Source organism: Wolffia australiana, chromosome 13, assembly GCF_029677425.1.
Source record: "Wolffia australiana isolate 7733 chromosome 13, ASM2967742v1".
NCBI lineage: Eukaryota > Viridiplantae > Streptophyta > Magnoliopsida > Alismatales > Araceae > Wolffia > Wolffia australiana.
This window is the reverse complement of record NC_135847.1, coordinates 12258143-12281110: the sequence shown is the minus strand read 5'-3', so window position 1 is coordinate 12281110 and position 22968 is coordinate 12258143. Positions and strand designations below refer to the sequence as shown.

General features: G+C 41.1%; 2 protein-coding genes across 2 annotated transcripts; one reads left to right on the top strand and one right to left on the bottom strand.

Moving 5' to 3' along the window:
* Nucleotides 1-266: 266 nt before the first annotated feature.
* LOC144711004 (GroES-like zinc-binding alcohol dehydrogenase family protein) lies at nucleotides 267-17434 on the bottom strand. Its single transcript, XM_078584895.1, has 8 exons — nucleotides 17176-17434; nucleotides 15855-15990; nucleotides 15679-15748; nucleotides 15501-15594; nucleotides 14482-14695; nucleotides 9426-9567; nucleotides 8581-8751; nucleotides 267-609 (listed from the first exon to the last, which is right to left on the bottom strand). Exons 1-8 carry the CDS (start codon nucleotides 17411-17413, stop codon nucleotides 418-420), a joined length of 1257 nt encoding a protein of 418 aa, XP_078441021.1. The 5' UTR covers nucleotides 17414-17434; the 3' UTR covers nucleotides 267-417.
* Nucleotides 17435-18833: 1399 nt separating this feature from the next.
* Nucleotides 18834-22762, top strand: LOC144711005 (ATP-dependent protease La (LON) domain protein). The gene is made up of 7 exons (XM_078584897.1): nucleotides 18834-19282; nucleotides 19780-19848; nucleotides 20994-21113; nucleotides 21224-21298; nucleotides 21380-21514; nucleotides 21584-21725; nucleotides 22506-22762. Exons 1-7 carry the CDS (start codon nucleotides 19004-19006, stop codon nucleotides 22661-22663), a joined length of 978 nt encoding a protein of 325 aa, XP_078441023.1. The 5' UTR covers nucleotides 18834-19003; the 3' UTR covers nucleotides 22664-22762.
* The last annotated feature ends 206 nt before the right edge of the window (nucleotides 22763-22968 follow it).

Here is a 22968-nt window from a genome sequence, read left to right as displayed (position 1 = left end):
CAATGTACATTTATATGCACTGAGGAAATGATTTGTATAAACTTCATAACTTTGGCTGAAGAGCTTGTCGAGAGTCGAGTCATCTAAGTCAGACTAGGCCACAATGGCCAATGTAAAAATCAGACTGAATTTTTTCTTTCAAAAAAAAAAATCAAACTGAATTTTGATATACAAATAATATTTTTATGAACCCTCTTCCAGACTCTAACTATATTACTCCATATTCCTCTCTTTCTCTCTCTCTCTCCATACGAGTGTAAAAAAAATACCAATTTTGAAACAAATATGCACTAATAGTTTTTCTCTTCCCCAGGTGTTCAAAGAGAAGTACTGTCTCCTACATGCTACAGCTTAAAGAGAAAAAGGATAATAAACTTACAGCAGAGAAAGAAAAAAAACTCTTTTTTCTTCGTTATTTCACATTATCTCGACGACAGCCCGGCCCACAATCTTGCCACGGTCGAGGTCCTGGTAGGCCTTGTTTGCTTCCTCAAACCTGCATTTTCTCGTGACAGCGTTTTTGAGATCAAATACTCCCTTTTCGGCAAGTTTGACCACCTGGGGAAGGTCCTGCCTCGCCTTTGCACCATAAGATCCTATGACTTTGATCTGATCAGAAGAACACAGTTCTTTGTTACAGCCACAATTCACAAAAAATACTCTGATCATGAAGAAAAACGTGTTCCTTCAAATTAAGCTTCACCGAAGGTAGACAGACAAAAAAAATCTTGGCAATCGGTTATTTTTATGAATAAGCGCTCACTCCCTACTTTATTAGCGAGTTCTGTCTGCCTATTTAAGGCAAACAGAATGGGGCTGAAAATGAGCAATTCTACTGATTTTTCTACGATTTCTTCCTCCCTTCCTGGACAGCGGCTCCGCCCGTCGCCCTGCCTCCTCTTGCTCTCCTCCAAAAGCATTCCAAAATATAACATAATGTAATTCGTTACTCCCACAAAGCACATTGCATGCTTCAATCTCGAGGATTCTTTTCATAATCAAGCTACTCAGAAGACAGACAGGAAAGATTTTCTATACAATCTGTGAAGAATGCAGAGAATTCTGCCTTTGGGAACAGATAGGACAAATGAGGCCTTTTTGAGACAAATGAGAAAGATGCAGAAGAAGTTTATTGAGATTTTTAATACAGAGAAAAGGGGAAAAACTCACATGTAAACAGGTTGGGAAAGACTTTCCTTTATAGGCTAAGTCCTTTCTCAAGATAGCCGTTGGGGGCAACGGTCATATAGCCGTTGCCCCAACGGCTATTTTAAGGGGCAAAAAGGTCATTCTTTGGGGAGCGATAGAAAAAGAAAGAAAAGAGAAAGGAAAAAGGAAGAGAAAGTAGGAGAGAGATAGGTGGGCCATTTATAACTCATGGCCCACCTTTTTACATGTGTGTCAAAATAGAAAAGGATGAAATTAGATGTTTAACACTCCCCCTCAAGTTGGGCATAGATGTTAATCATGCCCAACTTGGACGCCAAATCTTGAAACTGTCTTCCTGGTAGTCCTTTGGTCAGAATGTCAGCCACCTGTTGCGGTGATGGTATGTATTCTGGACTGATGAGTCCAGAATTAATCCTCTTTGATGTAGTGTCTGTCAATTCTTGCATGCTTCGTACGATCATGATGCACGGGGTTCTTGGCCATAGCAATAGCTGATTGACTGTCAGAATATAAGATGATTGGCTTTGGAGGAATGAGTTTTAAATCAGTTAGAATATCGTTAAGCCACATTCCTTCGCAAACACCTTTCTTTAAAGCCCTGAGTTCTGCTTCAGCACTCGATATTGAGACTTCCCGCTGCTTCTTGCTACGCCAGGTGATTAAATTTCTTCCCAAAAAACTGCAGTATCCAGATGTAGATCGACTATCATCCAGAGAGCTTGCATAATCTGAATCGGTGAAGATTTTAACCGTAGGGTCTCCCCCTGCCTGAAATAGAAGACCCTTCCCAATTGTCCCTTTCAAATAGGAGAGAATACGGTCAGCTGCTGTCTGATGAGACTGTCGTGGATCTGACATATACTGACTTAAAGAGTTCACAGCAAAGGATATATCTGGTCTTGTGAGGTTTAGATAGAGTAATCTGCCAATCAATCTCTGAAATGATGTCTTATCGATGAGGTCGTCCTTGTCGCTCTGCTTGGCTTGAAGTTTGACATTTGTATCCAATGGAGTGCTTACTGGCTTACAATCCAATTTACCTGTATCCTTGAGTAGATCCAGGACGTACTTGTGTTGAGATAGGACAATGCCGATCCTGGAATAAGCTACTTCAATACCAAGAAAATAAGTGAGTTGACCTAAAGATTTAATATCAAAGTTGCTGGTCAGATGACGTTTTAGATTTCCAATTTCCTTGATATCATTGCCAGTAACGATAATATCATCAACATAGACGATTAAAATAGCCAGTTTGGAGTCTTGGCCATGTTTGAAGAATAGGGTATGATCACCCTCACTTTGTGAGTATCCAACTGATATGAGAGTAGATGAAAATTTCTCAAACCATGCTCTTGGGGATTGCTTTAATCCATACAGAGATTTCTTTAAGCGACACACATATGATGAGTTTTCATGCAATAGATAACCGGGGGGAGGAGCCATATAGGAATGCATTTTTAACATCAAATTGCGAAAGATCCCACTGATGCATGGCTGCAAGTGCAATTACTAATCTTACTGTATTCAGCTTGGCGACTGGAGCGAATGTCTCATGATAGTCTATTCCATAAGACTGGGTATATCCTCTGGCCACCAGTCGAGCTTTATACCTTGCAATAGAGCCATCTGAATTATATTTAATCGTATATACCCATCTGCTACCAACCAATTTCTTTCCTTCTGGGAGTGGGCCCATATCCCATGTACCATTCTTCCTTAATGCCAACATTTCGTCATCCATAGCAGTTTTCCATTCGGCTTGAGACATAGCTTCTTGAACATTTCTTGGAATGACAGTGGTCAGTAGTACCTGAACAATCTTTCTGTAACCTGAGGACAGACGATCATAAGACACATAATTGCATATGGGATATAATTTCTTACTGCGGCATTCCCGAGTACCCTTGCTGATGGCAATAGACCAACCTTGATTAGCTGGTGCCGAAAGGTCTTCATGAGTATCTTCCTCGTTCTCCATCTGAGTAAACTCTTGTTCTCCATCTAACTCTGGATTGTCCTCAGCCGTTTCCGCTCGATCCATAGCTGGAGAGGAATTTTCAGATGGATTAAATCCCAGATTTTCCGTATCTAAATCTGTTCCTGTTTCATTTACTTCCAAATAACAGTCAGATCGATGTCCCTCATTGTAGAACATGCTGTATTCATCAAACTTCACGTCTGCGGTAACAAATGTTTTCTTAGTAAGAGGATGGTAACACACATAACCTTTCTGAGTAGATGAATACCCCACAAAAATGCACTTGAAAGCTCTGGAGTCCAATTTTCCTGCAAAGTGGGAATAAACATATGCTACACACCCAAATACTTTAGCAACCAAATTTGTATGAAGAGATAATTCTGGGTGACTTGAGGCTAATAGATCAATCGGTGACAGTAATGACAGGGTTCTAGATGGCGTTCGGTTGATAAGATGTACAGCAGTAGCCACAGCATCACTCCAATAAGTCTTGGGGCAGTTTCCTTGAAATAATAGAGATCTGGCTGAAGACATAATGTGCCCAATCTTTCTTTCAGCAAGTCCATTTTGCTGAGGAGTGTTCACACATGAGGATTCATGGATAATTCCATGATCATTCATGTATTGATTAACTTCAGAACTGAAATACTCCCTTGCATTATCAGATCGAAGTATTCTAACCCTTTTCCCAAACTGGTTATTGATCAACTCGATGAATCTGATGATCACGGTTGGGACTTCTGATTTGTGTTTAAGCAGGTAGATCCAGGAATATCTTGAGTAATCATCCACAAAGATTATAAACCATCGGTGCTGCGATCTTCCTGTAGTAGAACAAGGACCCCAAACGTCACTATGAACCATATCGAATGGAAATTTCTTCCTATGATCAGTTCTTGAAAAATGAGATCTTCTATGCTTGGCAAATTGACAAGACTCACAAACCAATCTTTGGATATCAATGTTTTTAAACAAATCAGGGTACACTTGTTTCAGAAGATGAAAGGAAGGGTGTCCAAGTCTCCTGTGCAGTAAGAAAATACTGTTTCTTGACTGAGTGTTGAGAACCATCTTCAGAGTCCTCTGTCCTTCTAGTCCGTCCACTAGCAGGAGTCCCCCTTGCCTTCTGGCAGATAAAGTCTTCTGGCCGGTTTCCTTTTCACACAAAAAACAGTTAGATGAGTCAAATATAAATCTCCAACCTGTGTCGTCCACTAGTCGTTGTAGTGACAACAAGTTGGCTTTAAGTCCTGGTACATGAAGAGCACTTTGTAGTAATACATCTTTAATCTTTATTTTCCCAATTCCTGCCACTTTTAGAATCCCACCATTGGCAGTAAAGACAACATGATTATCATCTATTACTTTATATTCCTCAAAGCATGATTTATCAGGTGACATGTGATCTGTGGCTCCAGAATCTACTATCCATCCATGTGATTCTGGTTGAAGATTTTCATATGTAGTAAATGCAATACTTTTATATTCACCTGATTGGGCGAGAGACGTGGAGCTGAATTTCTTGAATACTTTCTCGACTTCTTCAGCTATGAGCTTTTGAATATCTCCTTCTTCTTTCTTTGGTGCTTCTCCCACTTGACTGCTGGAGGATGCAACGTAGGCTTTATTCTTTGCTCCTGGGTTCCATAACCCTTTCTTTTTGAGGTCTTCCTTCCATGCCAGCTTCCGGCACTCCTTAATATGATGTCCTGGCTTGGTGCAGTAGGCGCAGACTACGGGTTCTGTGCCGTTGCTTCCTTAGACACGTGCTTAGACGATTTTCTCTTGACTCTTCTTTTTTAGCGGCATGTGCTACTGAGACAGAGGGCTCAGTCGATAATTGTTGCTTTTGGCCTTCTGGCGGCTTGATCTTCTTTCTACAATCGGCACTTGTTGCCTCCGAGATCGCTTCTTCCAATGTAGGGAATTTCTCCCGATGGATTAGCTGGGATCGGAGACTTTCATATTCAGAATTTAAGCCCATGAGGAAGGTAAGTGTTCTTACTTTAATCTCCCTTTGCCAGTACTCGAGATTCTGAATTGAGACTGGCCATAGCTGATCAATTTCTCCATATTGCCTTGAGTTGGGACATATGAAGCTACTGATAATTCCTTCTGCCGGATGAACTTTACTTGAAGAAGGAGGTCATACACCCTCCAATCGTTTTGCATTTCTGCACAGGATTTACGGATTTCCCTCCATATATCTGCAACAACATCCATTAGATAATACTGATTTCTTTGTTCTACCTCCATATTTCTCACCATCCAGTTGGTGATGTATGCTTCTTCTGCGCGCCAAAGCTTCAATCTGAGCCTATCGGTAGGTGGTGAATCATCAGTAAGATGGTCACCCATGAAGGCAGCGACCAGTGACCTTTCGGTCAATTTCATCCAACTATATCCGTTTGTACCATCATACTTAAGATCCAGATCTGGTATGACCAGTCTGTTCTTTGTATAATCATATATATGAAGCACTTCGTTTGCAGAGGATTCTTTTTCCGAGCTGTATGCAGAAGCTTTGGCCTGCTTGGAAACTTTCCTGGAAGCAGCCTTTTTTCCCATATGATGATAGAACTTGCTTGCAGACTTGCAGACTTGCAGACTATGGAGCTCCTTTCGTCAGGGAAGGTTGAATGAATCAACCTGGCTCTGATACCATGTGAAGAATGCAGAGAATTCTGCCTTTGGGAACAGATAGGACAAATGAGGCCTTTTTGAGACAAATGAGAAAGATGCAGAAGAAGTTTATTGAGATTTTTAATACAGAGAAAAGGGGAAAAACTCACATGTAAACAGGTTGGGAAAGACTTTCCTTTATAGGCTAAGTCCTTTCTCAAGATAGCCGTTGGGGGCAACGGTCATATAGCCGTTGCCCCAACGGCTATTTTAAGGGGCAAAAAGGTCATTCTTTGGGGAGCGATAGAAAAAAGAAAGAAAAAGAAGGAAAAGAGAAAGGAAAAAGGAAGAGAAAGTAGGAGAGAGATAGGTGGGCCATTTATAACTCATGGCCCACCTTTTTACATGTGTGTCAAAATAGAAAAGGATGAAATTAGATGTTTAACACAATGAATTAACTTTTTGAATAAAAAAGTAAACCATGTTATTATCTGATCATCGTGTTTCAGTCAGACAGGTAATGAGATCTACATGACCAGTTTTCAATAAACACATAAATTAAGTTATTATCCAATTATCGTTATAATCAGAAGTGCTGAGTTATTCATTGAGCTGAAAAATCACACCAAGTAATCTAATATCAAGAAAAAAATAAAGTTACGCTGAAGACAGACGAGCAAGAAGTTCTGAAAATCAGTTAATTTTTTTCAATAAAAACATTATAAGCCAACAATCACAATTTTTTTACAAATCAGAAGAATTCACAAATTTATTACGCCAACAATCATATAAAATACCTTAATCTCAAGCAAAAAAGCTATTTTTTAAAAATAAGCCCGTCAAAGATGGACGGCCAAGAAAGTCAACATAGCGATAGGATTTCTCGGGCCCTCGTTGGGGGCATTCTCGTCCTTTTGCCATTAAGGGCAGCCAGGCCCCTTCCCTCCATGTTTCCTTTAAATAGCACAGCCCTCCTTCTAGGAGGGCAGACTGGAAGTTGTTTCTTAAGTGACTGTTGGTTTTCCCTTCCCTCTCGTCTCTTCTTATGTCCACGCTCCGTTTCTCTCAACGATCCCCGTCCTCTTGATTGTCTCTACATCACCGCGTTTTCAGGCGGCTTGTCTCTGGCCAATCCCAACCCCCTCTGCTCGGCCTCCTCTCGGGTCCTTCCCGTTTCACCTCTCCTACCCTGGGAACTTCTACCTTGCCTCGCCCTCTACCCTCCTTCCGATACGAACCTAGATCAAGGTTCTTATCACATAGTCAATCAATGTTTTTGAATAAACATGTAAATACATTGTTGTCTGACCATCTTGTACGTACCCCAAGTAGTTAGGTATTCCTAATGCCCACAAATTTGAAAAAAGGTTTCTTTTTTCAAATCAAGCTCCGCCAAAAACAGACGTACTTTGCATTATGATATGATACCACAGCGGGTCTATGTAAGGAGGAAGGCCCAACAAGGGCCCAATCCCAAACCATAGGCCATGCCCATAAGGGACTCTACCTAAGCCCCAATTCGATGGATCCCGAGGCAGGAAATCTGATACAAACCTGGATCTAGGCTCGTATCGAAAGGAGGGTAGAGGACGAGGCGAGGTAGAAGTTCCCCAGGAAGAGAGGTGAAACGGGAATGATCTGAGGGGTCGAACAGATGGGGCAGGGATTGACCTGGGATGAGCTGCCTGAAGACGCGGTGAGGAATAGACGATCATGAGGGACAAGGATCGTAGAGGGAGAGAGGGAGGCCATACCTAGACGTGGAGAGGGGAGACAAGAACACTTTTTTCTTCTTCTTCTTGGCAGCCCTCCCTTTTAGGAGGGCATCCCTATTTAAAGGAAATACAATGATAGCCAAATGACTGAAATGCCCCTGTGGGCTAACATGACAAAACTAGCCCCAAGGATCCTTTCATTGGAAATCACACTGTAAGCTCTCCACCTCTCCCTCATGAAACCCCCCTCCCTTCCTATCTGGTCATGACTCTTCCCTTGCCTTGTGCGCGCAGATCAACAATGCCATCCCCTGCCGAGCCCGCAACTATTCCTCGGCAATCCTCCGCCATCCCCTCATCGCTCCCATTCTCTCCCATCTACCCCGGGAACCTCTCTTATCTCCCGTCCCTTAACCCCCTTTTCTAGTGTTACATTGGATACTTGAAATAACTCTTGGTTGGAATTGAAGCTACAATCAGATTTCAATCCGACCCCCATGCAGGAACATATCACATTGCACCTAAATTATTTGCCATGACCACAAATCAAATTAAGAACTTAAATCTCAAGAAAATAAGTTTTTTTTTAAATCAATCACCATTGGAATCAGGGTCACCTATCAATTTTCACGAATAACATGAATAAACATGAATAAACACGAATAAACACAAATAAACACTTTAATATGCAATGACCTTGATCTGATCAGCAATACCCAGTTCTTCACGCTCAGAATTTATGTAAAAACTTTTTATCTTCTTTGTCTTACCAATTCCAAGAATTGTTTGAGTCATTGGACTCACATGAAATACTAAAATCTCAAGAAAAATTAAAGTTTTATTTCCAAATCAAGCTCCACAGAAGACTGAGGGGCACAAAAGCCAACCCAGTCAGTTTTTCTGTCTCAAAAACATACTATTTCACAAATGCAATAAGTCCAAAATTTTCATCAAAAATATATTTATTCTCACACGCCAACCATCTAAACTTTAAGACATTGGGATAGCCACCTTTTTGTCAGGTGACTGTCCCATTTCACTTTTCAAAAAACTTGAAGGCATTAATTATCCATTGCAAATGTATTTAGTGCTGACCTGTCGGCGAACAAGGCGATTAATGTCAACTTGGCCCATTGACCCAGCTGCAGTGAGCCCGATCATCACCGCCTTTCCTCCATCTCTCACGCTGTTGGCACACTGCATAAAAGTCGCCGGCCTTCCCAGAGCTTCCACAGCCACATCAACGCCCCTCCCTCCAGTTATTTCCTGTTCCGGCCGAAGATAATTAAACGAACGTATGTGGAAAATTGTCCACTTAAGTATAAACTCTGAAGTCCACCTAAGGAATGTACGATTTGATGAATTCTTTTGAAGTCTATCTCTTTTTTTGTTGAATAGTTCATATTAATTTGACTAATAGATTTGTAAAATGGAAAAAAAAATAGTCATTTATCTTTGACGCACAGACGAAATTAACCATGAAAAAGAAAATTTCCCTTCTTTATAGTCACTACAGAAATGGCGAGTTTGGCCGTGACTAGCAAAAAATATTAAACTGTGAAAATAAAGATGATAATCTATTGATGTTATATGTTTCGGATGAGAAAGAACTCTAAGAAAATTCTAGAAAAAGCAGTCCATTCTAAGTGAAAAAGTCGTTGCAGAAATGGTGAATTTGCGCTAAATTAGAAAATGTAAATCTATGAAGTAACATTCAGAGAATTAAAATTTCCTGTATTAGAAATAAAAGAATTCCAGGAACGTCCACAGAAAATTAATGCAGGAATAACAAATATGTCTCTGACTTGGCAAATAGTAGAACAAAGCCAGTAAGTGTATTCCTATTATTCTATGAGAACAAAGAAGATAAGGTCTTAATATTCCATAAGATACCATGACAGAAAAAGAGTTTTTTGAGAGTGTAAGGATAGAAATATTGCCTTGATTTTTTCGATAACGTCTTCTTTAGTAGCATTGATGGTATCTGTTGCGCCGAGCTTCTTTGCATTTTCAAGTTTGTCATCTTGGACATCGATGGCAATGATCTCTGAAGCACCAAAAGCACGAGCTATCTGCAAACAACTGTTGGAAGACTATTGTCAAAGGGCAACAACTCTGGATATACCTCAGCTTTCTCCAATAATTGGCTGACACTCGGGAGTGCAGTATGAAAAGAACCTTGGTTCTTATCGTGGCAAAGAAGGGAGAAAAATAGGGAGAGAGGGGGTGTTTTCATAGAGAGCATCAGGGTGGACGTTGCTTGGAGAGAAGATGTGCCAGTGGGATGGACGTCCCCGGAAGAAGGTAAACAGAGGGATGGCTTTCACCAAGTGAGAGATATAATAGTAAAGCTAACTTCTGATGACTACTTGAATATCTTCCTAAAGGAAAGACCGCTCTATTTAAAGGGGATATAGGGATAATAATAAGAATGCCCTTAATGGAAAAAAAGGACAGAAACCTTCATAGGGTTTGGGGTTTGTGTCACTTGTGGGGATAATAGAGTGATTCTCAAGAAAATGAACCATGTTTCTGTCTTGTAAGTGATCAGTTTGCTGAACATAATGGGCCCAATAGTGGGAGAAACAGAAAGAGAGTGCATGACAGATGGAACAGATATGCAGGTGCCGCACTTCACCTTAAGCTGGAGTTTGGATATCTTCCATACCCAGATTGATCAACTAGCAAAATTCTGCCCTAGGATGACTTTTGAAATCCTTCCAGTTTTAAGAAGTGTACATTTCTTCTGCCCGTTTATACCAATCTAGAGGTGGGCCTTCCAGGCGATGGGTCACAAGGTCTAGCCTTTTATAGCCCAAACCTCATCTTATTATTTCTCCATACATCTTAGCCATTGTTCGACATTGTCCCCTTTGAATATAGGAATCTCTTCTTTCTTGGAAAGGACTACAGGAGAATCATGACTCATTGGCACCGTGTCTTGACTCTTGTCACCATTACTAGAGAGCTCCCTTGTCGTTGCCCTTTGGCAGTGAGTATTGCTTATTACCTCATGATAACCTCTGTACCCAGAGCCCCTCAACTTGTTCATTCATTGATAGCAATATCTATGTCTGCATTGAATTACTTTCATTTCTCCCTTGTTTAATTTCTCCTTTTATTCTTCTCTGTTCATCCTTCAATCTTCATTATTTCTCTCTAATACTTCCATCCTTATTCCAGTTCTTTTAACATCATCTCTCTCCAAGACCTGAGGCTCCAATATCAAAAGAGAGTAATTATTGAGAAAAATATCTTCTTCAATGTTTGGAAGCACTTGTCGGAGTAAGAATATGGTTCACCAATGGTTCAAAATTGAGTTTGGGACCATAATACAAGCCTTGATTTAGGTTCATATTGCGGAATGGAGAAAAGGAAAAATCAAATGGAGGAGGCAGGGATCGGCTGGAGCGAGCCTCCAGAAGAGTGGCAAAGGGTTGATGGTCACAGGGGACGGCGATCGTTGAAGGCATGTAGAGAAATGATTGTGGCAGCAAGGATCGGGTAGGAGGGGAGACGGCTGAAGATCCAATGAGGTGATTGGGAAGGTAGGGGATCGTTGAATGGTCCAGGGGATGGGGCTGCGGCAGAGAGCGACTGTGAGCCAATCAGCTACTTACCTAGAATCATGACTTCCATCCTAAAAGGAAGGCAACAATTATTAAAGTGAAAAGCGTAAATTGATACGATCCTCTACATCAAATACAAGAGGAGGCAAAGGAAGGGACATCAAGGTGAGATGCAGACTGATAGGATCCTTGGGGTAATTTCGTCATGTTAGCCCACAGGGGCGTTTTAGTCATTTGCTATTTTGTATTTCCCTTTAAATAGGGATGCCCTCCCTTTAGGAGGGCAGCCAAGAAGATAGAAGAAGAAGTTCTTGTCTCCCCTCTCCTCATCTAGGTCTGGTCTCCTTCTCTCCCTCTACGATCCCCTGCCTCTTGATCGTCTCCACCTTACTGCGTCTTCAGGCGGCTCGACCTCGGCCGATCCCTACCCCTTCAGCGCGGCCTTCCCCCGACCATTCCTGTTTCATCTCTCTATCCCGGGAATTTCTATCTCTCCTCGCCCTCTACTGTCCTCCGGATACGAACCTAGATCCTGGTTCGTATCACAAACCAAGGAGGCAGTGGTCACTGGTCACAGTGAGGGTCAACCAAGGGCTGACCCAAATTCAACTGCATTAAAGGGCACAGAAGATTGTCACGTGAATTGGCACGTGTGGACCGTGGAATAAAAAGGCTAGGTGAGGCCTGTTGAGGAGAAGAATGAATGATAAGCCCATTAGAGGATAATGGCGAGAGAATAAGGATATATGGAGAAGGAGGGGAAAGTATATGGCGGGTCTTTGGAAGGGGATTTCAAGAATCAGTTGGTGGGTCTTTCCCTCGAGGCATGGGGCTGCATTCAGCCAGGCAACGAGGAAGGCAACAGAGCTCAAGATTTTGAGATCTTCATCGGGGGCTCAATCTACAGGATCAGTCTGTTGCTCAATCGAGCACTGAGATAAATCTCCACCTATCAGGTGCAGATGCATTCTGTTTTTTTGATTGATAGCCTTTTAGATACTGTCATATCATAAACTAACCTAAAAATCGAAGCAATAATCTGCCCCTAATAGGCTAAAGTGCCGAAGATACTGATACAACTCTCCCACGCACCTATGTGCGAAGGAAGAAACGCCTCCGCCTCACACGTGCAGAGCAGCAGAGGGAAGACGAAGAGGCATAAGTTTGATTCATAAGTAGAAGAGAAGGAGGTGGGAGAGGACATGAAGAGTCTTTCCTTGGTGGACGCTGTGGCACTCCACGGCTGGCTTGGGAGATCCTCCCTCTCCTTCAAGAAAACGATCCCCGATTCGGTGCGATCGTGGTTATCCCCCTTTTTTGTCTTATCTTCCTCAAAGTTGTAGTGAGAACTGTTTGTGTTTCAACCCATCCACTTTCGAATTTGGTGTTTCAAGTTATTCCTATATTTCTCTTCGACACGGGGTTGTAACCGATACCCTTGTGGTATGGGATTGTATCAGACCAATTCAGAATTTTTCCAATTGATCCTTCAATATGATGGCTCATTCTTCAGAATCTAGGTTTTTTATTGGGTGATTTCAATTCACAGGTATTCTCCAACTCGCCTAAGTTGCATAGACTAAGGTACATGATCTTCAGAGTGAAACCATATAATCGGGCTTCATTATGTTTCTTGGAGTGAGTGAGATCTACTGTGACCCACAGCTCCTTGGAGACTTCAGATACAGAATTCTTCCACTGACTCTAGAAGTCAGATTCTCCAACAACCTTACCGGATCAGTGGCACCTCTTCACTCCATCTCGCATTCATTGGAACACCAGTATTCATCATCGGCTGCATCAAATGGTTGTCCAGGTTTCCTTCTTCAGAGAATAAGTGGCCCGCACTTACTCCATTGAAAAAGATTAATTCCATAAAGAAAGAATTTCTTGGCAAATTTAGGGAAATCAAGACAAAGCATAACACTTCCATTGATTGCAACACCATGGAACTATAATATAATTCATTTGACTTTAGATCCACTTGACTCATATCAGCCACAAGCTGGCAATTAACCCAATACTTGAAGTGGCCCTTGAATTGGAGCCTAAATCCCCAGAGCTTTTATACAAATGACTGTAGGTAGAAGGTGATTTCAATAGTGGCCTAAAATTATCGCTCTTCTATTATTGATGGATGCCGATCTAAGATACACCGCAGAAGGCTGAAAGTTCAGCTCGGAGAAGATGGCTTACTAGATCACCATGGCTAGCTCTGATAAAATGTCACACCATGGCTAGCTCCAGGAATTGACAGCTGCAAGGCTGAGAATCAAGGTGCAGCAGAGAAAACAGAGTGACTTGCAAGAGAAAGAGCCTGCTTAACTCCTAGATTAAGGCCAGTCAAATACTTTCTTACAACGGATTAATGGACCAAACATAATGGGCCCACTAAATAAGAAACAGAAAGATCGTACATTACGATAGATATAGTAGAGGCAACGGTGTAATAAACTTGAATGGATGAATAAATATGAATTCCTATTCAAATTAAATGTTGCTCTCTATCCTTCTCCCTACCTCCCTCCTCTCAAATTTGAATGGAAGCTAATAGATGAATACTGACGTTGTAAACTAGAAAGAGAAGACACAGACATGGAATATATTGAAGCACAACATCCTGCTTGAAGAGGAAAACTAGCACCCTTGCTTGAAGCTATAGCTTTTAACAGAGTTGTTAAGGACACGATATAATCCTCCACGGAGAATATCCATATACGACGAATTTCAAAAGATGTATGATTTCAATTTCAAGAAATACCTAGAGTTACAGAATTCAGCAATACTCAGGGAATCAAATAGATGAGAGTTGATCCACCGCAATGTAGCTTCCGCCAGTATATATATATAAAGAGAGAGAATAGAGTGGAAGGGAGAAGAGATATGGAGACGAGGCGGATCGCTCTTGTCTGCCTCTGAGGAGGAGTATCTCCCGCTCAGCCCTTTGTTGCCACCAACAAACTTCAAGAATGTCCCAGTTAACTTATTTCCTCCTTATTTATAGGCCTGGATCTCCACCTATAAGTGGCCTTACACGTTGTCTGACATGGCACCGGTCAGGCTTTTTTTTTCTTCCTTTTCTCCAGGTAGGTCTAAGGAAGACACGTATCAATTTAACCTGTTATCACAGCCAGGTTTCGGGTTCAAATCCAGAAGCAACACACTGCGTGCTTGGGCCATAAAAAGGAGGCCAACAGCAGGTGTTGTGGGGGACAGTTGAAGCAGGACATCCTGCTTTAAGAGGAAAAGTAGCACCCAGGCTATAAACTATAACTATTAACACAGTTGGTAAGCACTTGAATCTCACAGAATATAAGCCCTCAAGGATAAGCTGCCATTTGCTTCAACACATTTCCCCAAAATAATTTTACTGAGCTGGTTCATTATTTTCAAAATTATAGGCTAAAAAATGAAAAAAACCAATTACCTCGAACCAACGCCTCCAATTCCGATGACTGCCAAAGAATCTCCAGCACGGAGTTCAGCTGCGTGTCTCATGGCGCCATAAGCTGTAAACACAGCACAACCTAATATCGCAGACTCGGTGAATGGCAAAGAGGCTGGCAGAAGAGCTAATGCATTGGCTGGGACAACACAGTATTCTGCAAGACCCCCCATGCTATACATGTACACTGGTTTCCCTGCAATGAAAGCAAAGAGTAGATCGGGGCTAATAAGAAATAACGAATTCTGAAAACAAAAAAATTTAAACAGAGAATAAAGAAAGAATCATGAGACATATTCCATTTAACAAAATTAATCATCTTAAGGCAAGGAAACAGGGAATCTGATACACACTGATAGTATTAATGAAATAGTTCAAGAAACACCAGAGATCACCAATGTAGGTCTGTAAACTCGATCAATAGATAGAATGGAATGAGAATAAGAATGGCGCAAGACATAGAGATGCTCCTCTCTCCAAGTCGGAGTTTCCCTCGTCCGCTTCAGCTGGCCAACTCCCGCTGCTCTAGCCCCTCCGACTGCCATAACCGTCAGCTTCAGGATTTCAAGAAAGACCCGATTCGTCCTCCCACTCTCTTCTTCTTTTATTTATAGGGGTTTCGTCCCTCCCTTAGTCAGCACGCGCAGTCAACGACCGTTGACCGGCTCACTTCTTATTCCTTCTTTTATATTTCTTTGAATATAACATATCAGAATCATTGGTTAGAACTTGCAAAAATGCTTCTCGATGGGTCCCAAGTCATCAAAATACATTTAACTTTTGATGAATATAAAAATATAACTAAAAGTATAAATCACGTGTAGAAAATAAACAGTTATCAACAGAAAACGGTTGTCACTTGTGCAAGAAAGGAATCAGTTGTCAGATTATGAATTTAAACAAGTCTCAAGTAATGGACAAAAAAAGTGAGTATACGCCTAATAACTCATGGTAATTAATAAGAATCATTGTTAAGAGAAAAAGATAATGGGAAGAAATACCACTTCCGCGCAAAAATAAACGTGTTTCGCCATCATAAAGTGTTCCCTTTGCTCGATTGAAAGCAAAGAAATCCTCGCACAGGTCTTCCTGGCCCTAAAACATTATACACCCATTGTCGATACATTATTACGTCAGGATGACATTGAAAGCTCGAAGATGATGAAGATAAGAATTAACCTTCACGCAGAAGTTGCAATTGCCGCATGGCATGATAAAAGCCCCAACAACATGTGCCCCGATCGGAAATCTAAGTCAAACAAGAAGTTTATCATAAGAAAGAAGTTGGTTTCAATCTAAGGGAAGAAATAAAATGAAGATTGTATGAGAATGAATATTGGGGCTAAAAAATTAACCTATTTATAGTCCCTCTGTCTGAGTTTGACCCATGTTCAACCACTTCTCCCGTTATCTCATGGCCCACTACACATGGACTTGCAAATGGAAGTTCCCCTTTAATCACGTGAAGATCAGAATGGCAGACTCCACAGGCTGAGAAGTTAAGTTTGAACATTGATAGATACCCAAAAAACGAATCTTTCACGTTGTAAAATAGACGCCCAAAAAAACGCGAGGATAAACCAACCAGTAAATATGAGAAGAAACTCCAACCATGGGAGAGGGAGAGAAAATATTCAGACTAGCTAAACATCATAATGGCGTAGAAATAATTTTTTTTTTGAAAAAATGACGTAGAAATAACCTAACATTCTTTTTTCCTCTTTATGTAAAAAGAAGAAACCCAGAACGTCAGTTGCTATCCCTTCCGATGAGGATGCTCGTCGGGCGGGCCAGACCTGAATGAAGACAGATCAGACTCTTCTTCGTTTCAGGCTGCTTCCTCTTCTTTGCTTGGGGTTTGGCTTTTATGTTAAATTCTTTGAAGAAGAAGAAATATTTTTCTCTTTCATTCATTCTGAAAGATAATAACCTTCGCATTCCTTATTGATTCTTTGAACATGATTGCCGAGAAGTCTTAGCTGTCGCAGTAGATTACGCCAGAGGTGAAAATTTCTGCTCTGTTAAAGCCATAAGAACTCTTCCATGTACTCCAAAGACTGATAATACGTAACTATTCTAAAAAAAAAAAATCGGACGAAATGATGAATCCAGAATAAATAATCAGATGTGGAGACTGATTCAAAGCAGCCCAAAAGGCTCCGCTTTGATGGATTAGGGGCATTACCCATAGAGCTAAAATTCCACTAATTTGACTAAATTACGCATGGAAAATGATGTTTTCATTCTATAAATAGCTTCGGAAACCTCTAGTAAAAAAATCTTCTTTAGAATCATTTTCTCTCAATAAGCGGCGAAATTTGACTAAATTTCGCATGGAAAATGATGTTTTCATCCTATAAACAGCTTCGGAAACCTCTCGTAAAAAAATCTTCTTTAGAATCATTTTCTCTCAATAAGCGGCGAAATTTGACTAAATTTCGCATGGAAAATGATGTTTTCATCCTACAAACAGCTTCGAAAACCTCTCGTAAAATGTATTCTCTAGAATCATATTATCCAAATCAATAGCAACAATGTAAATACGACGCGAAATTTCTATCATCACAAATACGAGGCAATCATACCCAAGAGAGTAATCCACGAAAGAAACACCACACTGCAGACGCATTCGCGAATTTCCGTCGAGATGAAAACGGAAAAAGAAGGAGATCGAACCCTTGGTCCTGATCAGGACTTCCCCGGCCTTGGGACGGGGCATCAGGAATTGTTCGATGCTGAGGGGCTTTCCGGGCCCCCAAAACACGGTGCCGCGCATGAACGAGCTTCCCCCTCCGACGTGGTATCCTACGGCCTCTTCCTTCGAGATCAACGAGCTTAGAAGACATCTCTGAACTACCTTCGATCGCGGCGATCTCCGAGCGAGAGATCGACAGACTGAGAACAAGGAAGCCATCGCGAAGAACTCGCTTGCTCGATCTCTCGAAGCTCGTATTTATAGCACTGGTCAATTACCGTTATTACTGACTCGGAGCGAGTCTCAACCGAGTCTTCACCGAGTCATCGTGTGTAGGGTCAGCGCTTACGTGGACATGTTTGACTGCTCTTCTGAATGGTCCGATCTGGGGCGGTCTGCGCGGTTGCGCGGTTCGAATTTTCGAACCACATTTCGTGCAGCTTGCAGCGTCTGTCTCTCTTTAGGATCTCTCTCATTTCTATCGTACTGTTGCCATCTCTCTCTCATCTCTTCCGCTCGTTTATCATCATCTCTCTCATCTTTGTCACTCTCGCCTGGGTCATCTCTCTCTCATCTCTATCACTCATTTCTCGTCTCGTCTCTCTCTATCTCTTTCCTTGGTCATCTCTCTCACTCGTTTATCACCTCATCTCTCTCTCTCATCTTTATCACTCTCGCCTTGGTCATCTCTCTCTCATCTATGTCACTCATTTCTTGTCACGTCTCTCTCTCTATCTCTTTCCATGATCATCTCTCCCACTCGTTTATCACCTCGTCTCTCTCTCATCTTTATCACTCTCGCCTTGGTCATCTCTCTCTCATCTATCTCACTCATTTTCTTGTCTCGTCTCGCTCTCACATCGGTCATCTCTCTCTCATCTATCTCACGCATTTTCTTGTCTCAGCTCGCTCTCACCTCGGTCATCTCTCTCTCATTTTCTTGTCTCGTCTCTTTCTCACCTTGGTCATCTCTCTCTCATATATCTCACTCATTTTCTTGTCTCGTCTCTCTCTCACCTTTGTCATCTCTCTCTCATCTTTCTTTATCTCTCTCACTCGTTTATAGTATCTCTCTCATCCGTTGGTATCTCTCTCTCATCTCTCTAAATCGCTTCTACTCTCTCTCCTTCATCATTCATCTCTTTCTTCAAAAAAAAGCAGCCATCTCTCTCTCATCTTTCTTATCTGTCTCGCTCGTTTCTCGCCTCTCTCTCATGCGTTGGTCATCTCTCTCATCTATCTCTTACCTCTCTCTCTTTTTTGCGTCTCTCTCGCTCATCTATCTCTTATCTCTCTCTCCTCTCTCTTGGACGGATTTCAAATGAGCGCGGTTCGGATTTCCGCCCCAGAACCGTCCTGCTAACACTGGAGGTTCGGGGCGGTCCGATCGCCCCAAGTGGAGCGAATTTCCCCCTCCAAACCGCGCAACAATCCTATCTACTTTACTGCCACGTCATCAATTCTAAATTAATGTCATCCTAATCCAAAAAAATAAAAACTTGAGCCAGTTATCCAATAAACGCTGCAGCCGCTTACGTGGACAAATCCCAATCCAAAAATACAAAAAATTAGGAATAAACCCCTAAGCAACGAAATACATTTCAATTTACCTTCTTATTCTCTTTAATTATACGCCTCTTATCGGGGAAATCTCTGCGACCGAACGATGAATGCTCCTGCCGTTGTTCTACTCGGAACGACGATCGATCGAGGAAGAGAAGGCGATGGAATTTGCTTGGTTGGAGTAAGATCGAGGAAGAAATCCAGTTCGACGATCTCCTCATCTTCGCTGCTCTCGTTCTTCGATCGATGCGGGGAGTCATGGCGAATTCTGCTGCCGATTTGATTGTTAGAAATCCAAATTTTGGTCGTTCGTTGTTCTTCGGCGTGGCATCGGCGTCTGCGAGTACTAGCCTCGTGTCGTTTCCCTTGAACTGTCTTCCGAACCGTCGCGGATTTCGCCTCTCTTCTGGTTATATGGGAGTTGATGTCTATGAAAAACCCCGACGACTCCGCGTGCTCTGCTTCGGCGGGAAGTCTCGGGACGAGTCCTTGGATCTTCCGCTGCTTCCATTCCCGCCGGACGAGGTTCGCATTTGCTTGTATTGGCTAATTATGAGCTGTTTTCTCTCGATTTCTCTTCGGATGTTGTGATTCCGATTGGGTATACAATTTGATTCGTCATTAACCATCCCCGAAGTTCTATGAAATTCCTGGTGGGCTTCAGAAATTAGCGATTTTACCGACTGCAGATTCTTCAAAAAAAAAGAAATGCTAGGAATTGGCGATGATTAATCAGAACATAGATGAACACGATGGATAGATTGGAGGCTTGTTATGATTTGGTTTTATCACTACCCATGAGCATTTTGTGTTCAATTTCAATTGTGAGAAAGAATCGAGTGCCTTTTTATTCTTTCTCGATGATTAACAGGCTTGTGTTCAAGGGGAAAGAAATGCATTGAACTTCGTATAACTATCAGGATGAATTCCTGAATGCGGAACTTCATTCAAATTTTGGTTTCGAGTTTAGAATATCGTCTCTTTGACATGAATGATTGATTCGGCTTTAAATGGTGACACAGGTCATGGTTCCATCAGAATTCAAGACATTGCATTTGTATGAAGCGAGGTTTCTGGCATTGCTGGAAGAGGTTACAATCTTTCCTAATTTTCCTTTTTTTGAACAAAAGTTCCTTGGATTTTGAACTATAACGTTGGTCGATGAATCCACCCCTTCTCTCTCTCTATATATATATCTTCTTTCTCTCTCTCCCTCTCTCATCCCTCGCTCCCCCTCTCTCTCTGTCACAATCTCCCTCGCTATCTTTGTCTCACTCTCTCCCTCAGTCAAACACACAGTCTCCCTCCCTCTCTCTCTCTCTTTGTCCATTCTCTCTCCCTATCTCTATCTCTCTCTGTCTCAATCTCTCTCTATCTCTATCTCTCTCTGTCTCAATCTCTCTCTATCTCTATCTCTCTCTCTGTCTCAATCTCTCTCTATCTCTATCTCTCTCTGTCTCAATCTCTCTCTCTCTATCTCTATCTCTCTCTGTCTCAATCTCTCTCTCTCTTTCTCTATCTCTCTCTCCAAATATATATCCCATCAGAAATCTTTGACGGTTATAAGTTTATCTCAGTCATTGTTTCGTCTGGAAAATATTTTCGTCTTTTATGAGGTGCACCGATAAATTCAGCGACAGATTTATTTTTAATTCTATTATCTGTATGTATCCTTTGATTCCTCCAAAGTATTTTGCCAGTTTCTTGAACTGGATGCTTAGAATCGACAACATTATTTTAAAATTCTTGCGTTTCTTGTAAATAGATTCAAACTGTTGTTGATGACCAGCTTGGAACCAAAGACCGTCATCTTGCTTCTGTCGTTTCTACTGCGACGTCGATTATTTTCAAATATTACTCGTGAGAACATGGGAATGCATAACTTCTCTTTTTTCTTATAATTCAATTGAAGCGGATTTTCTCCTCTTTAGAATTTTCCTACAGTGGGGAACAGTGTTTCCCGTTATAGTAAACGATTTGTTTCATTTACACATTTTATTACCTCTGGATTTCTTTTTTTCGATGATTTTCTAGAAATACTGTTCAAGAAATTTCCTGCATGTTTAGGACATCATAGTTATTTACGTTCTGTTCAAGGATATGAATAAAATCAGGATCTTGTAGTATTAATGAAAGTGCCGAGGTTTGTTGGCTTTTATTTTCAAATACTTTTTAAAAAATATATATAATTTGAAATATCATCTCTCACGTATTTTCCTTTTTCAATTTGTCACAGTCAATGGACAAAGGGCAGTATCAGTTTGTGCACTTCGTCCTGGATCCTCTTCCTTCTAACCCATCATCCACAGAATTGTCCTATGCTGCTAGGCATGCGTGCCTGGTCTTCATAGAGAAGGTATGCATCTTCTTGTTTTTTATCTAATCAGAAAATATCCAATGGTACCAACCAACGTTAGGGTATAATCCCAACGGTACTTGAACTTATTTTTGTTTTTTAAAAAATAGGTTGAAAAATTGGATATTGGAGCCCTGGTCTCAATAAGGGGTGTCGGCCGTGTTGACATTATAGACATCACGCAGGTAAATCTGCATAGGTTTGTGAAATTTTAAATTTGAGTTGAATTGTTGAAAATCCGTGGATTTCCTCTTATGTGATTTCAGAGTGAACCTTACTTGAGAGGAACTATTGTACCAATGCAAGATCGTGCGGACAGAAGTGAAGGTGAAACAATCTCAAAAGTTGCCAAACTGAAGGAATCTCTTGTTAATTTAAACAACTTGGAGATCAAACTTAAGGTAATTGATATATTTCTGAAATATGAGCCGGCGTTCATGCTCAAATTAACTTTTAATTCAAACCATCAGACTCCCAAGGACGAACCACTCCAGACCCGCATCCGAAGCTCAGTAATTTGGGCTGAAAATGAAGATTCAGGGCTTTATAATCCTGCATTCCTTCCTGCAATGCCAGAGCGTGTATCATTTGCAGCGCTGCAACCTGTCTCAGGTTTGTTCTTTAGGATTTGATAAAGTGATAGCTCTATAATTTGAGTTACCTCTTATTTCAAAAAAAAAAAAATTTGAGTTACCTCTATTGCTTGATGAAGTGCATTGTAAATTGTTATGGTACCAGAGGTAGTCTTTTACTTTATTGGGACTCATCCACATTCTGGCAATGATTAAAGACAATGACAATGGTGTTTTTGCATTGATTTTTCTCCTTCTACTGGGGATGAATGACTGAGACAGCGACAACTCGACAGTGTCCTGTCATCATCGTCATCGATGGAGGCAAAGGATGACAAGATTGACACAATATTGTAATCATAAGTAGGATCATACATAAATTTGGCAAATCACGCGAACACAAATCTTATCATAAGTACAAGAAAATCTAACTTCTTTGCTCATCACTACCAAACAACCTATTTTTGTATCAGCCAATAATTTCTCGTTGGCATGTGGCTGATGAATATGCTTTGAATTGTCCTTTTTTGTCTCGCCACCAGAAACTTTCAATAATTGTTGGTGGACCCATGATTTAGTAGAAACATGGCACAGGGTTTATATTACCATTCCTTGACTCCACATGGGGTTATCCTAATCCTTTACTGAGTTATCAGTAATTGTTGTGAGCATCTAATTCAGTCTCGTTGATTTTTTGGAACCTTGTATTTAACCTCGTCATTTAACCTAGCTTTGTTGGGTGTTAACCATTATTTTTTTAAAAGAAAGTTGGTAACACAATTTATTAAAGTTCATAAGGGTTTAACTTTGTTGTTCTCAGGGTCAACGCAGACAGAAGTTCTGGCACTTCAAAAGCGAAAGCTGTGGGCCATGGCCACAAGAGACACGTCGGAAAGGCTGAGTAATGCACTGGAGCTGGTCAAACATAATGTTGCTCTCCTTGCCGCCAAATTGGCTATTCAGTCTGTAGAAATATAAATTTGTACCAATTATTTATCATTCAAGTGTTGAAATCATGTTCATAGCTTTTTCTATAATGCCTTGAAAAAAAATCCAGAATAGATTTTTGATGGGGAAGATTAATTTTGCATTATTTCTATAACCTGGGAGTCCTCTTGGTACATGCAACGAAGGATAACACTGGGTCAACTCTCATTCTCAGCTTTTGTCATTGAACACAGCATTTTTTTTCGTGGTTGATGGTATTTTTCTGATCCTACGTATTAAAATTGGTATCAACATTAAAAAAAATTGCCAATGCATGGAAAGTTATTTTAGAATAC

What these genes read in the sequence shown, in the direction of transcription:
- LOC144711004 (XM_078584895.1), bottom strand. Translation starts at nt 17,413, where the DNA reads ATGGCTTCCTTGTTCTCAGTCTGTCGATCTCTCGCTCGGAGATCGCCG. An exon ending in AGTCCTGATCAGGACCAAGG is followed by an intron (nt 15,991 to 17,175) that starts GTTCGATCTCCT and finishes TTAACTTCTCAG; the next exon opens with CCTGTGGAGTCTGCCATTCT. An exon ending in TTTATTTTTGCGCGGAAGTG is followed by an intron (nt 14,696 to 15,500) that starts GTATTTCTTCCC and finishes CTTTCATTGCAG; the next exon opens with GGAAACCAGTGTACATGTAT.
- LOC144711005 (XM_078584897.1), top strand. Translation starts at nt 19,004, where the DNA reads ATGCGGGGAGTCATGGCGAATTCTGCTGCCGATTTGATTGTTAGAAAT. An exon ending in ACTTGGAGATCAAACTTAAG is followed by an intron (nt 21,515 to 21,583) that starts GTAATTGATATA and finishes TCAAACCATCAG; the next exon opens with ACTCCCAAGGACGAACCACT. An exon ending in AGCGCTGCAACCTGTCTCAG is followed by an intron (nt 21,726 to 22,505) that starts GTTTGTTCTTTA and finishes TGTTGTTCTCAG; the next exon opens with GGTCAACGCAGACAGAAGTT.